Source organism: Malus sylvestris, chromosome 4 (assembly GCF_916048215.2).
Source record: "Malus sylvestris chromosome 4, drMalSylv7.2, whole genome shotgun sequence".
Lineage (NCBI taxonomy): Eukaryota > Viridiplantae > Streptophyta > Magnoliopsida > Rosales > Rosaceae > Malus > Malus sylvestris.
In genome coordinates, this window is record NC_062263.1 from 27,547,499 (window position 1) to 27,562,343 (window position 14,845).

Sequence of the window (14,845 nt, forward strand, 5' to 3'; positions counted from 1 at the left end):
TCCTCGCACACCGGACAGCCACCCCAACCACCGCCGGCGGGTTGAATTGGTTCTCTCTCCAAATGTTGATCCCAAACTCTATGAACCCAGAAAGTTACTCAAATTTTGGTACTTACACAAAAGACCTCATGTGTGCTCTTGATCATCTTAGGATCCGTTTGGTAACCATTTGAGTCCCGAGGACCGGTTTGGTAAGCATTATATAATGCTTATGAACAGCTGCAGTTTACCAATGTTATCAGTCTCAATACTGCTGGGTAGGCTACGTTCTGTGTACCCATCAGTTTAAATGAATCAACTAATTGGGATTCCATTGATAATGTCGCTAATAATTGATTGATATGTCGTCGTTATTTGACATAATCACAAGTCTTGTTAGAAGAAAGAAACATGAAACCGGGAGAGAGCGAGAGAGTCGAGAAAAAGGATCTAATATCTTTTCACTAAATTTCAAGTATCACAGCAGAATGGCTGCTTAGTGCAGTGGCCTATCCGTTACTTGATACAGAAAGAAAGGAAGAAAAAATACAGAAAATACGACGACTCGAGATGCAAATTACACAAGTCTGTTGAAAAAAATCGAACAAGTTACATAAAATGATTCAGTCTAGGCATAATAATTGAGGCTAGCCTTTTTCTTTGCCTGAACTTGGATAATGCCCTCGTTGAAGTCCTCGTGGTTCACCTGGAGGAGAATCAAAACAAATACTCGAGATTAGTACACTTCGTATAACATTTTTAAGCAAACAAACAGTTAACTAGTAGACTGACTAAATTCGTGTACGGAAGTGATTTTCAAACTCCAATTTTCTCCCCCTGCTCTCTATTCTTCTCCCCAATACGGGAAATCAAATCAAAGGGACAGATGCAAACAGAGTGCAAAAGGAGAAAACGAGTGTGAAAATCACTGTCCTTTTTTAGTATGAACAGTTTAGTAGAGAGAGAAGCACCTCTGTGGCATCACGTCGGAGGGCAAGCATGCCTGCCTCCACACATACAGCTTTTAGCTGTGCTCCATTGAAGTCATCGGTTGAGCGAGCCAATTCTTCGAAATTGACATCGGGATTAACATTCATCTTTCTTGAGTGAATCTACAAAATTAAGAAGAAAATAGTAATAGATTAGAATGTTGTCACGCGCAGAGTCATCACAAAACACATGCAATTGTAAATACAAACCTGCAAAATTCGAGCTCTTGCTTCTTCAGTGGGATGTGGAAACTCAATTTTTCTATCCAACCGACCAGAACGCATAAGAGCGGGGTCGAGGATGTCAGCACGATTGGTTGCTGCTATCACCTGCATTAAGGCAACAAAGTTGGTTATGTCATCAAAACGAAGTTGGTTATGCAGCATGATTGGTTGTTGCTATCAACTGCATTTAAGATACCAACCAAGTACTGGAACTGGAACATCTACTGTGTATTTCCAAATGCATCATAGTTGCAGGAAAAGCAAATAGACTTGCAGACAAGGAAACAAACCTTAATTCGATCATCGCTACTAAAGCCATCAAGCTGATTAAGCAACTCAAGCATTGTACGCTGCACCTCCCTATCTCCACTCACTTCACTGTAACCATAAATGAGAGAATATATTTCAATCAAGAAAGAATGCAACGATTAAATTGGATATCCACGATGAAATTGAATTCAAGAAGTATAGCATACCTATCAAACCGCTTTGTACCAATTGCATCAATTTCATCTATGAAAATGATGCAGGGAGATTTCTCCTTTGCAAGCTGAAAGGCATCGCGAACAAGTTTTGCTCCATCCCCAATGAACATCTACATCCATTCCAAGTACAAATATTTTATTAAGGACACAGCTATAAATCTGAAGTTACAATAGTTGAGCACATTTACACAGACTATTTACTCTCCCAAAAAGGATCAGTTCCTCCTAATCAGAAACAGGTGAAACAAAAGAAAATCTATGGACAACTAATTTAAATCAACGAAACCCAAAGTATACAAACAAATCTATTATGCACTAGTATGTCAAAATCATTAGGAAAACACCTACCCATGCTCAACACACATTCTTAATTGGAAAAAAAAGTGGTATAAGTAATAATCATATTGAATTATGCTATACCTGAACCAGTTGTGGACCAGCTAGTTTCAAAAAAGTGGCATTTGTCTGTGCAGCACAAGCCCGAGCCATCAATGTTTTACCAGTTCCGGGAGGTCCATACAATAGCACTCCCTTTGGTGGACGAACCCCCAATTTCTGAAAACGCTCCTGGTGGGTCATGGGCAAAACAATCGCCTCAACTAGTTCTTGAATCTGTTGCATTGAAAAACAAATTAGGGTACAAAATCCAAATGTTCGGTATCTAAGTCTAAGAACACCATGAATGCCTCAAAATAGCATGTCCAAAGTATGAAACTTGCTTGCTTCTCCAGCCCTCCAATGTCATTGTAGTCTTCAGTTGGCTTTTCATCAACCTCCATAGCCTTTACCCGAGAATCATACTCAGACGGCAGAGTATCCAAGATCAGGTAACTATCTTTGTTCACACCAACAAGATCACCAGGCTTCAATTTATCAGGATCAACAAGCCCAACAACTGGCAGAAAGATTGTCTGGAGTAAAGCAAAACCCATAATTTGGCTTGTCAGTAATGCATCCTATATAGTCTCTTTTAACCGAGAACACATATATCAGAAAAAAGAAAATCAATGATACAAGTCACCAAAGTCATTCGGGGATAAAATTATATAACATAAGTATGCAGCCTTACCTGACGAGTAGATGTTTTCAAAACAACACACTTTCCCTTTCTTTGGGAGTCAAGATCAATATTTGCACCATCCTCCTCAGCCTCATCTTCTGGGTTCATTTCCAGAATCTGACAGATACAGAATATTAGAGCCTAAGGATAACAGAACTCCCTCCCACACACCACCAACATACTAATATCAACTCAAAGAGCTTAAAGTTCTCAATACACTCTTATTAATATTAAATGAAAAACAACCACACAATAACTAGTAAAGATTTAAATTACATCTTTGTAGACTCGTTATATGACTAAAATTAGAAAAGGACTGCGCGGAAATAGATGTCGTGTTGCAATGACATACATAAGGAGCCAAGTCCTCCAATTTATTACAGTTTACTATAACAGCCATCATTCGTACTTCCATATCTGAGATATTTGCTCACACGGCAAAATTGGAACTCAAACAAGCCATATTGGCCCATATCCTGTTCTCAAAAAAATAAATTCTTTCATGGTTTCAAAGAGTGTAGTTCAACTGGATTGTATGCTAACCATAGTACAAGATCTTATGCCAATTTCGATTCTCATATTCTGCGTATTCTAGTTTTTGCTAAAGAGAGTTTCTATAATGACTTCAACTTCACTCACACTAATAAAAAAAATCAATACTTTCTCCAAATTGTCTATGTAACAGGTTTTCGCACGAAAACAATTGAGAATACAAGAAGACACACATACCTCAACAATGTTGCCCACCAAGTACGGCAGCTGCTTATTGAGCTTAATCTTTTCCTGATTCTCCTTTATCTTCTCTTTGTACGAGTCCAACTCCAAATTTGTTCTTGACATTTCTTCCTTCAATCCCACAAACAAAAAATCAGGAAAACAAACGAACACAAACATTCACATAATAAAATCCCAAAGCTACCCAATTCAGAAAAACCCACACCCTAATTAAAAATTAAAAATTTCCCAAACAAATCAATCAGTAAACAGAAGTACAAATAAACCCTAAAATCAAAATCAAGTCTTTCATCCTAATTTTGCATCGATCAAGGCAATCCCTAAACAAGCGCAAGCACAGATAGGGAGAGAGAAGGGACCTTGAGTATTCGGATCTCGTTGTCGAGAAGACGGGTGGCTCGTACAATATCTTCGGTGGTCATCGCGGCCAGCTGATCATCTTCAAAACTCGTTTCCTCTACCATCATGTTCGCCATCGATTCCGATTCTTCTTCTCAGAGAAGAGTTTTCAGCTGCGGATTGAGAGAGTGTTGGGGGAGAGGAAGAGTGCTTCTCTACTTGTTCTTAAAGAAAGGATTTTTCTGAACAGACGAGTAAAAATGGGAGATTTTTCTTATTGGGCCCAATTGCGTATAGACACTAAATGCTGGGCCCGGCCCAATAGATCAACGACGAGAGTAGGATCGAAACAAATTTAATTCAGTTTGTAAGGCAAGAAATCCAAGGGAAACTGATACAAATATTTGAGATAGTCCGATGAAACAAACGCATTAGTAGAGTATTTACAGGGGATTAGTCAATCCAGGAGAGGATACACCACTTTTGGGATGTGTAATATATTATATATGATACAAAGTTGTTGTTGAAGACAACTCCGAGAAACAAATACTTGTTTGTTCGATGTGAAGGCAACGTTCTAAAAAACACTAGGCGCTAGTCGGGAGGCAGGCTAGCGCCTAGGCGGATTTAGGTAAATTTCTTGTATATCTTGTAAATAAGTGCATATTGACACTTACAAAAAATTATACTTGTATGAAATTCATGGATAAGATAATAAAATAATGATAAAATGCAAAAAGAGTATCCAACAAGTCTAAAATTTAAAAACACATTAAGCATATATGCTATATAACCATAGTGAGAAGTATTGTAGGATGACGCATGTACAACAAGTTTACAATTTAAAACAACATAAAATGGAAAATAGGAGGAAAATAAGGAAATTTAGTAAAGTAAAATACTTATCTTTAGCATCCTGGAATTTAAGTTGATACACAACACACCTATTCTATAAAATTAACGAAATTTCAAGATATAATTATACTTGGACTTTAAACAAATTAAAAAAATAAATTAAAAAATAAAAAACCACCCAACCGCTTAGCCCGCCTAGAGCCACCCCGATTTTTCCAACCATTTTGCACAAAATCGCCTTGGTTCCAAGGCGCCTAGCGCCTAGGCGGCCGCTTAGGGCATTTTTTAGAACACTGTGTGAAGGTAATAGAGTCACATCATTTGACAAAATTCTCTTGAACTAATGAATTGTGCTTGAATGGTTTGAAGGGTCGCCAAATATAATTCGGGACGCTCTTTTGACGATGATTGTAATTCTATGACTCCTAAATGTAATCTCCCTCGTACCCTCGAGGTTACTTAAATAAAAAATAAAAAATAAAAACAGAGAAAAACAGACAAATAATGCAATTATGTGTTGGGAGAGTAATGAAACTAAAAGATTCAAATAGTCTTGAAGAGTTGACATGCGGGAGGGGATGGGGAACACAGAAACTACGGTGAACGAGAAATTTTTCACTGAGTACTTGGGTTTATCAGATCATGTTCCCGACATATTGAAAAATCTCTCAGTAAACATATTTCAAAGACCATATTCCTGCAACACATTAAACAGAAGCGGTAAACCATATTCTTGCAAAATCTGAAGGGAAACAGAGGCCACCAAAGATTCAAAGATAAACAATGAAAATTAGAGATGATATGCAGAAAGAGGTATTTACCCATCAACTAACATTTCAGTTACACACGGAGCGACTGGGCAAAGCAGCTGACCAGTAGCGGTTCCTAGCCAGACCTAAATATCTTTTAACTAGATTTCAAGCATCACTACAACGATGAATATACACAAAGGAGGGTTTGGTTTTTCTGAACGAAAACGCGCCAACGTTCGATCTAGGCATAATAATTCAGGCTAGCCTTCTTCTTCGCTTGAACTTGGATAATCCCCTCGTTGAAGTCTTCGTGGTTCACCTGAAGTAGAATCAAAACAAAACTTTACGATTACCGCACGTCTTATCGCAGGTTTTTAAGTATACCCACAAAGTCAAGTCAGTAGACGTATGCAGTAAGTGATAGAGAGAGAATCACCTCAGTCGCGTCACGGCGAAGAGCTAGCATGCCTGCCTCCACACAAACAGCTTTTAGCTGTGCTCCATTGAAGTCATCGGTCGAGCGAGCCAATTCTCCAAAATTGACATCAGGATGAACATTCATCTTCCTTGAGTGAATCTACAGGATTGAGGTAAAGGTTTTAATAACAATGTTATCACCAAGCACAAAAGTAATCACAAAACATATGCAATGGTAAAAGACAAACCTGCAAAATCCGAGCTCTTGCTTCTTCAGTGGGATGAGGAAGCTCAATTTTACGATCCAACCGACCAGAACGAACCAGAGCAGGGTCCAGGATATCAGCACGATTTGTTGCTGCTATCACCTGCATTTAAGACAAAAGAATGGTACCACTATCAAATTTTACATGCTAGATTCCCAGTAGTTAAAAGTATGGAACATGTTAAGATTCAACTGAAGTTCAAAAGTCTCGAACACCTTGTATTGTGAAGTGAATCATAGTTGTAGGAAAAGCAAATACATTGCAGACAAGGAAACAAACCTTGATACGGTCATCGCTACTAAATCCATCAAGCTGATTTAGCAACTCAAGCATTGTACGCTGCACCTCCCTATCCCCGCTCACTTCACTGCAATAAAAAAAAGTGAGCATAAATTTCAAACAGGAAAGAATGGAGTGATCAAAATGGGAAACAATATCTATGGATAAATTTGTTAGTTCAAATGACTGCTCAGGAAGTATAGTTTACCTATCAAACCGTTTCGTGCCAATTGCGTCAATTTCATCTATGAAAATGATGCAGGGGGATTTCTCTTTTGCAAGCAGAAAGGCATCGCGAACAAGTTTTGCTCCATCTCCAATAAACATCTACATCAATTACAAGTACGATTACTTCATTAAAGACCCAGTTACAAATCCAAAGTTTACTCACATCCTACAAAGTTGAGCATGTTTAAGGATAAAGAGCTTGTTAATACAGAGATCATCTCCCCAAAATGATCAATTCCTCTTAATATGAAACAGGTAAAACGAAGGACAACCTAAGAAACCACTAATTTAGATCTAGCAAACCCAAAGTCACAAACAAATAATTCAATTCTTCAGGATGCAGGACCCTCTAGGTGCGTACCCAAAAGGACCAATTCCCTCCTTACACGACACAGGTAAAATAAAGGACAATCTATGAAACAGCTACTTTAAATCTAGCAAACCCAAAGTCACAAACAAATAAATTCTTCAGGGCATGGGACCCTTTAGTGCATACAAGGGCATTATAAATTTAAGAAACAGACAATCCTTGTCTACTCAGAGCAATAAGAGCAACAACAAAAGCTATGCCAAAATGCAGAAAATTCAACTATGAAAATAATGTCTTAAGTGGCATTTCTCAAAACCATTAGAATATCGGCTGCTCAATGCTCAACATGCACATAAATCAACATATGCATAAATACTTAGCATAAAAAAAGGTATCCGTGATAACTGTATCGAATAATGGTATACCTGAACCAGTTGGGGACCAGCCAGTTTCAGAAAAGTGGCATTTGTCTGAGCAGCACAAGCCCGAGCCATCAAAGTTTTACCGGTTCCAGGAGGTCCATACAATAACACTCCCTTTGGTGGGCGAATTCCCAACTTCTGAAAACGCTCACTGTGGGTCATGGGTAAAACAATCGCCTCAACTAGTTCTTGAATCTGTTTCAATAAAAACAAATTAGCGTACGAAATTCAAATGTTTGGTATCTAAGAACAACCATGACCGCCTCAACAGAGAATGTCTCAAATGTGAAACTTGCCTGCTTCTCCAGCCCTCCAATGTCATTGTAGTCTTCAGTTGGTTTTTCGTCAACTTCCATAGCCTTTACTCGAGAATCATACTCGGATGGAAGAGTATCCAAGATCAGGTAACTATCCTTGTTCACACCAACAAGATCCCCAGGCTTCAAGGTATCAGGATCAACAAGCCCAACAACTGGGAGAAAGATTGTCTGCAGTAAAACAAAACCCCATAATTTTGCTTTTGAATAATGCATCAAATATGATTTTCACACAAGTCTCTTTTAGCCGTAAACACATATCACACAATTAAAATTCACCAATATAAAAGAAAAGCAATGATGCAGATGACTGCAGTAATTTGTTTTGCTGGTGGTATAAGTAAATAAGTGCATAGCATTAGTCGCTGGATTACCTGGCGAGTAGATGTTTTCAAAACAACACACTTTCCCTTTCTTTGGGAGTCAAGATCAATATTTGCACCATCCTCCTCAGCCTCATCTTCTGGGTTCATTTCCAGAATCTGAAAGATACAGAATAAAAAACCCAATAAGAGCGTAAGGCTAATAGAACTCCCCAAGTCCACAGACTTTAGTAACAGTCATCATTTGTACCTCCATTCCTGAGATATTTAAGCTAGGGTGACTCCATTATCAACTTTGCTTGCCCCGCGAATTCTTAACTCAAACAAGGTAAACCCTAAACTACATTACAACATTTTAACTCCAGTTCGATTCTCAATATTCAGCGTATTCTAATTTTCACTAAAGAGAGTTACTTTACCGACCTCAAATTCACTCACCCTAACAAGAAAAGAAAAGATAAAAAAAAAACCAATCCTTTTCTCCAAATTGTCTATGTAAACAATTGAGAATACAAGAAGACACACATACCTCAACGATGTTGCCCACCAAGTAGGGCAACTGCTTATTAAGCTTAATCTTTTCTTGATTCTCCTTTATCTTCTCCTTGTACGAGTCCGGCTCCAAATTTGTTCTTGACATTTCTTCCTTCAATCCCACAAACAAAAACCCAGAAAAAAAGGTCAAAGATTCACATGTTAAAATCTCAAATCCCCAAAATTTAGAAGAAGAAAAAACCCACCTAACAAAAGCATCGTCCAACGTATCCAACTAAAAAAATCAAAATTTCCCAAACAAATCCATCGGAAACCCAAATCATAAATCAACTCTAAAATCAAAATCAAGTATTTCATCCCAATTGTGCACCGATCAGTAGTACCCTAGAGTACAACAAGTGCCAAAGTGAGAGAGAAAAATAAGAAAAGAAGGGACCTTGAGTATGCGGATCCTGTTGTCGAGAAGACGAGTTGCTCTAACGATGTCTTCCGTCGTCATTGCGGCGAGCTGATCGTCCTCAAAAGTCGTGTCCTCTACCATGAGGTTCGCCATCGGATTCCGATTATTCCTCAGAAACCGAGAGAGTTTTCTGCGGCAGATTTCACAGAGAGCTGGGAAAGAGTAAAGGTTTTTGTTTTTGTTTTCCAACGAAAACGACAACTAAAAAGGTTTTTGTGTGAACTGTTCGGCGGTGGACTTGCTGTCAGAACGAGAAATAGTGCAGTTCGAATTTGCTTTGACGAAAATCATACTTAAAAATTCTCATTTACAAATAAATAAAGATATTATTGTTGTAAACATTCCTAGAATAAGTATGATTGTGTAAATCCTAGATTAGATTTGATTCTAGTTATTCTTTCCTATTACAACTTGTATTACTCGGAGGAGAAGGAATATCTTCTCTCCCTTTACTACTATAAATAAAGGCACAATGTAGGAGGGATAACAACACACACATTCCCCTACAATTCTACAAACACACATCTCTCTTCTCTCTCCCACTGCCGCCGGCCCTCTCTATTTTGTTAGATAAAAATAGACCACACCACGTTATCAGCACGCTCCTGCCGCTGCGCTTAGGAATCTGACGTTGGAGATTTTTTTTCTGCATCAATCCAGTTCATCCATATCATCACGCAATCAGGTTCTTTCCAAACAACGACTTTTAACTCGATATTTTGCAAGCCCTGATAGCATGAACATTCACCATGATGCATGACCAAACTTTACGTTTAACGTATTTTAGATTCTACATAAATTGTGTATGCTTCATAACCAAAATTGCTACAATTATGTGAATTTGATATTTGCCATGAATTGAATCTTACATATGTACATGCATTGAAACTATTATTTGCATATGCATCAACGTAAATATGTGATTCATTAGAATTATACATGCATATAATATAATTGAATTAAAAATAAAATTTAAAAAAAAATATATATTTTGTGATTGGGGAATTAGGGTTCTGTTCAAACCCGTGCACTTGCACCATGCAAGCCACAAGCCACCAGGCCCGCAGCCTGCGATGGCCCAACTCATCCCCCATGCTTTCCCGAGCCGAGAACCAATCCTGGAGCCATGGCTCCAGGCCCAACACCCAGACCCGACGCCAAGAAGGCGTCGCCACCCATGAAATCGTCAACCAACATGGCCTGCAGCCATGCCCAATTACCCCCGACGACCTGCAGTCGTCCCCGACGAATTTTTGTCTGAAAATTCGATTTATTTTTAAATTACAATCGAATTTCTAGGGTTTTACAATGAATATCGAGATTTTATCAAATCTCCGTTCACCCCCATGGTTACCATGACTCAAATCGAGTCTTAAACAACACCCTGACCGACTCCAGAAGCGCTAGGTCCGGTGTTCTTCTCCGGCGACACACACCCAGCACTCGCTGGGGTGTTTGATCCCAAAAACCCGAGCCCTATTGGGCTCCTATCCTTCGGCCTGCATCAGGGCCCTTTGGGCTTGCTGCTGCTCTTAGATGTCATGGCCCAGCCTGTGCGGGAAAAGAAAAAAAAAATTGGCTCGCCTGAAGCGACCCGTGAGAAAAAAAAAAGAAATTTTTTTTGGGGCTGCACACAGCAGCCCATTCCCCTTGCCCATGTCTCCCCGTGAGCTCCATGTGCCACCAGTGGGCTTTGCCTATATTTTTAGGCCCCGAGATTTTATTATTTAATATTTTTAAATAATATGGGTTTTTATATTTTCACCCACACTTTAATTTGGCCCCGAAGATCAAATAAATTAATTCAATTATCATTATACAATATTTTTGCATATATTTTTGCATATATTTGTTGCATATTTGTTTGCATATATATTTGTGTTTGCCTGCAGGAATATATGAACCTGAAGTTCATAATTACTTTGAAACCCGAAGTTTCTTATAAACATGCCTTGTTTGAAAACCTGAAGTTTTTCATGCAAAATTAAACCAATACATGTCTATTAGAACCTGTATGTTCTACTCCTATGTGAATGGATTGATTTTTCTCCATTACACTAACCACATCTTGTCCATCTATTTGTGATAGGAACATGTCGAATTTGAACAAAGTCGACTTCACCGCTTTGGAGGTCTCTGGAAGGAACTACCTCAAGTGGGTTCAAGATGTGAAGCTCCACCTCACTGCCAAAAACTTGAGTCCTGCTATTGAAGAAGCAACAACTGAACCTGTAGGCGAAGCTGAAAAAGCCACTGCTATGATCTTCATCCGAAGACATATTCATGACGCTCTGCAAACTGAGTACCTTGCTGAGGAGGATCCACGTGCATTATGGGTCGCTTTGGCTGATCGTTTCGATCACCAAAAGGACATATTCTTGCCTGAAGCAAGACACGACTGGCAGCACTTGCGCTTCCAAGACTTTAAGTCTGTGAATGAATATAATTCTGAAGTTTGTCGAATCCGATCACTTCTCAAGTTTTGCAATGAAACTTTGACTGAAGAGGATCTCCTGGATAAGACCTACTTGACCTTCTCTGCTTCTAATATTGTCCTGCAGCAACAATATAGAGCTCAGAAGTTCACTAAGTTCTCGGATTTGATCTCTGTTTTACTTCTTGCTGAAAAGCAGAACCAGCTGTTGATGAAGAATCATCAAGCTCGACCTACTGGGGCTACTGCTGTGCCTGAAGCACATTATAGCACTAATCAGCACCCAAAACGCCAAAAGAGGCGTGGTAAGGGCGGCCAGAAGCCATCCCACCAAGGTCAACAGAGTCAAGGCTCATCCAAGGGAGGAAACAAAGCCCAGAAGCGCCCAAACCTCGCTCTTAAGGCCCCGAACTTCAAGAATAAGGGCAAAGCACTTGCCACAATGAATGACGATATGTGCTATCGTTGTGGTTCAAATGACCATTGGTCCCGTATTTTCCGTGCTCCCAAGAAGGTTGTAGATGAATATCATTCTCGTCGTAAGAAGTTTGAATCAAACTTCATGCAAGTGGACGAACCGGAGACTACAAAGATGGAGGTTTCTGACTTTCAGGAGGATACCACTCCTATGGAAGATTAGAATCTTAGACATAGACTTTTTTTTTAGTTGAAATAAGACAATTGGGGCCGAATTCCACATAGTGGCCGCACCCCGACTTGTTTTTTGGTTGATTTTGAACAATTTTCCTTCATATTTTGGATTATTAGTTGGCGATTTATTTTGGATATTCAGTTTTAATCCTTGAATAAATGAAATTATTTTGAATTGATACTTGTTTTTATAAACTTTTATGCATGTGACCAATTCAAATTAATTTTTCATTCTAGGTATGACTAGTGGGAAAGTTAGTTGTTTGGCAGATAGTGCAACCACGCATACTGTTTTGCGTGAACGCATCTATTTCACTAACTTCGTACCTAAGAATGCACCTTTGACAACCCTCTCAGGCCCATCCAACCTGATAGAAGGATACGGTAAGGCACGTATAATGTTGTCCAATGGTACAATCTTGACCATTGCTGAGGCACTCTATTCTCCACGTTCCGGAAGAACGTTACTAAGTTTCAAAGACATTAGAGATAACAATTACCACGTTGAAACCCACGTAGAAAACGGAGTTGAATTTCTGTGCGTAACTTCTTACGAATATGGCCAGCAGCGTATTCTAGAGAAGATTGAGCGTAACCCGAGTGGTCTGTATACTACGACCATACGCCCCATCGAATGCCACTATGTGGCCGGCCCTACCACAGGGACCGCGTACGAAATTACACTTTGACATGATCGTTTGGGACATCCTGGATGAATAGCAATGAGCTGTATCCTCAAAACTTCACATGGGCATCCACTAACCCGAAGCTTAGGTTCGATCCATGAAATCGCATGTCAAACATGTTCTATGGGAAAGCTTATTACTAAGCCTTCTTATGACAAGATTCGTTCGAATCCTCCTATTTTTCTACAACGGATTCAGGGGGACATTTGTGGACCGATTCAACCTCCCTGCGGACCATTTAGATATTTTATGGTTTTGGTTGACGCTTCTACACGTTGGTCACACGTGTGCTTGTTGTCCACAAGGAACGCTGCATTCTCCAAACTGTTGGCTCAGGTTATCAAGCACAGGGCTCACCACTATGATTATCCGATCAAATCTATTCGATTGGATAATGCTGGAGAATTCACATCTAAAACTTTTGATGACTATTGCATGTCGGTTGGGGTTGAAGTTGAACATCATGTACCCCATGTTCACACCCAGAACGGCCTGGCAGAGGCTTTCATTAAGCGTTTACAAATGATTGCTCGATCATTGGTCATACGTACCAAGCTCCCGATCGCTGCTTAGGGCCATGCAATATTGCACGCAGCAAAGTTGGTCCGCCTGAGGCCTGTTGCGACACAACCATTTAGTGCCCTTCAGTTGGTCACCGGATGCGAACCCGACATATCGCATCTGCGCGTTTTTGGTTATGCGGTCTATGTGTCGATTTCGCCGTCCTTACGTACAAAAATGGGGTATCAGCGAATGATGAGAATCTATGTCGGATATGATTCTCCTTCGATTATTCGTTACTTAGAACCTTTGACAGGTGATCTGTTTACCACTCGTTTCATGGATTGTCACTTCTATGAGACAGTCTTCCCGCCGTTAGAGGGAGATAAGAACGTCAATGTTCCGAATGAACGACGTGAATTATCATGTACGACTCCCACTTTGTCTCATTTAGATCCCCGCACCGCTCAGTCTGAAGCTGAAGTGCAGCGCATATTAGATCTCTAGAGCATGGCTCAGAGCATGCCAGATGCTTTCACCGATCTAGCGCGCGTGACAAGGTCACATATTCCAGTTGTGAATACGCCTGCAAAGATAGATGTACCAAATGTACGACGGACTACCCTCTTGGAAGCCCGGGACGCCAATTCTGGTGATCCACGTACATTAGCGGCTAGCCAATCATCTGCCCCTACACAAAAGCGTGGCAGACCCTTTGGTTCAAAGGATTCACACCCCCGGAAGAGGAAAACCACGGCACAAGGTCCTGAAGAGCCTATCGTGAATCCGACTATCGCTTACTCATTTTACCCAACTCATGAGGAAATTCTAGATTATGGAAGCGTCCTTGAAGAGATGAATCCTCCTCCCGAGAATCGTGAGATTTCGATCTATTATGCTAGCTTAGATGATGTGTGGCGTAGAAATGAGATGATTGTCGACGATGCATTAACATTTGCAGTAGCTACTGAGATCATGTTGAGCGATGACATTGAACCGCGTTCCGTTGATGAATGTCGACGTAGAGCTGATTGGTCAAACTGGAATCAAGTAATCCAAGTCAAACTTGATTCACTTGCGAAACGTAAGGTGTTTGGACCTATAGTTCCTACTCCTCTACATGTGAAGCCCGTTGGCTACAAGTGGGTTTTCGTTCGGAAGCGTAATGAGAAGAACGAAATTGTGCGTTACAAAGCTCGTCTTGTAGCACAAGGTTTCTCACAACGCCCCGGGATTGACTATGACGAAACTTACTCACCCGTTATGGATGTGATTCCTTTTCGATACCTTATCAGTTTGGTAGTTTTCGAAAAACTGGATATGCAGCTGATGGACGTAGTAACCGCGTATCTCTATGGGAATCTTGATACGGAAATTTATATGAAAGTTCCCGAAGGACTTACATTGACTGGTTCAAATATTTCCAAACCCCGGAACACGCTCTCAATTCGGCTGAGGCGTTCACTATACGGTTCGAAACAATCCAGAAGAATGTGGTATAACCGTCTGAGTGAGTATTTGACTAGTCAGGGATATGTGAACAACGAACTATGCCCTTGTGTGTTCATTAAGAAGTCACATTCCGGATTTACGATTATTGCAGTATATGTCGATGACATGAATCTCATCGGAACTCC

General features: G+C 40.0%; 2 protein-coding genes across 2 annotated transcripts; both read right to left on the reverse strand.

Moving 5' to 3' along the window:
• Positions 1–415: 415 nt before the first annotated feature.
• LOC126618982 (26S proteasome regulatory subunit 6A homolog) lies at positions 416–4,040 on the reverse strand. Its single transcript, XM_050287221.1, has 10 exons — positions 3,833–4,040; positions 3,468–3,584; positions 2,748–2,855; positions 2,398–2,589; positions 2,099–2,290; positions 1,670–1,788; positions 1,484–1,571; positions 1,179–1,298; positions 951–1,091; positions 416–685 (listed from the first exon to the last, which is right to left on the reverse strand). The coding sequence occupies exons 1-10, from the start codon at positions 3,947–3,949 to the stop codon at positions 608–610; spliced, it is 1,272 nt and encodes a 423-aa protein (XP_050143178.1). The 5' UTR covers positions 3,950–4,040; the 3' UTR covers positions 416–607.
• Positions 4,041–5,469: 1,429 nt separating this feature from the next.
• LOC126618980 (26S proteasome regulatory subunit 6A homolog) lies at positions 5,470–9,137 on the reverse strand. The gene is made up of 10 exons (XM_050287220.1): positions 8,913–9,137; positions 8,511–8,627; positions 8,033–8,140; positions 7,638–7,829; positions 7,345–7,536; positions 6,590–6,708; positions 6,382–6,469; positions 6,085–6,204; positions 5,856–5,996; positions 5,470–5,738 (listed from the first exon to the last, which is right to left on the reverse strand). The coding sequence occupies exons 1-10, from the start codon at positions 9,027–9,029 to the stop codon at positions 5,661–5,663; spliced, it is 1,272 nt and encodes a 423-aa protein (XP_050143177.1). The 5' UTR covers positions 9,030–9,137; the 3' UTR covers positions 5,470–5,660.
• Positions 9,138–14,845: the final 5,708 nt, after the last annotated feature.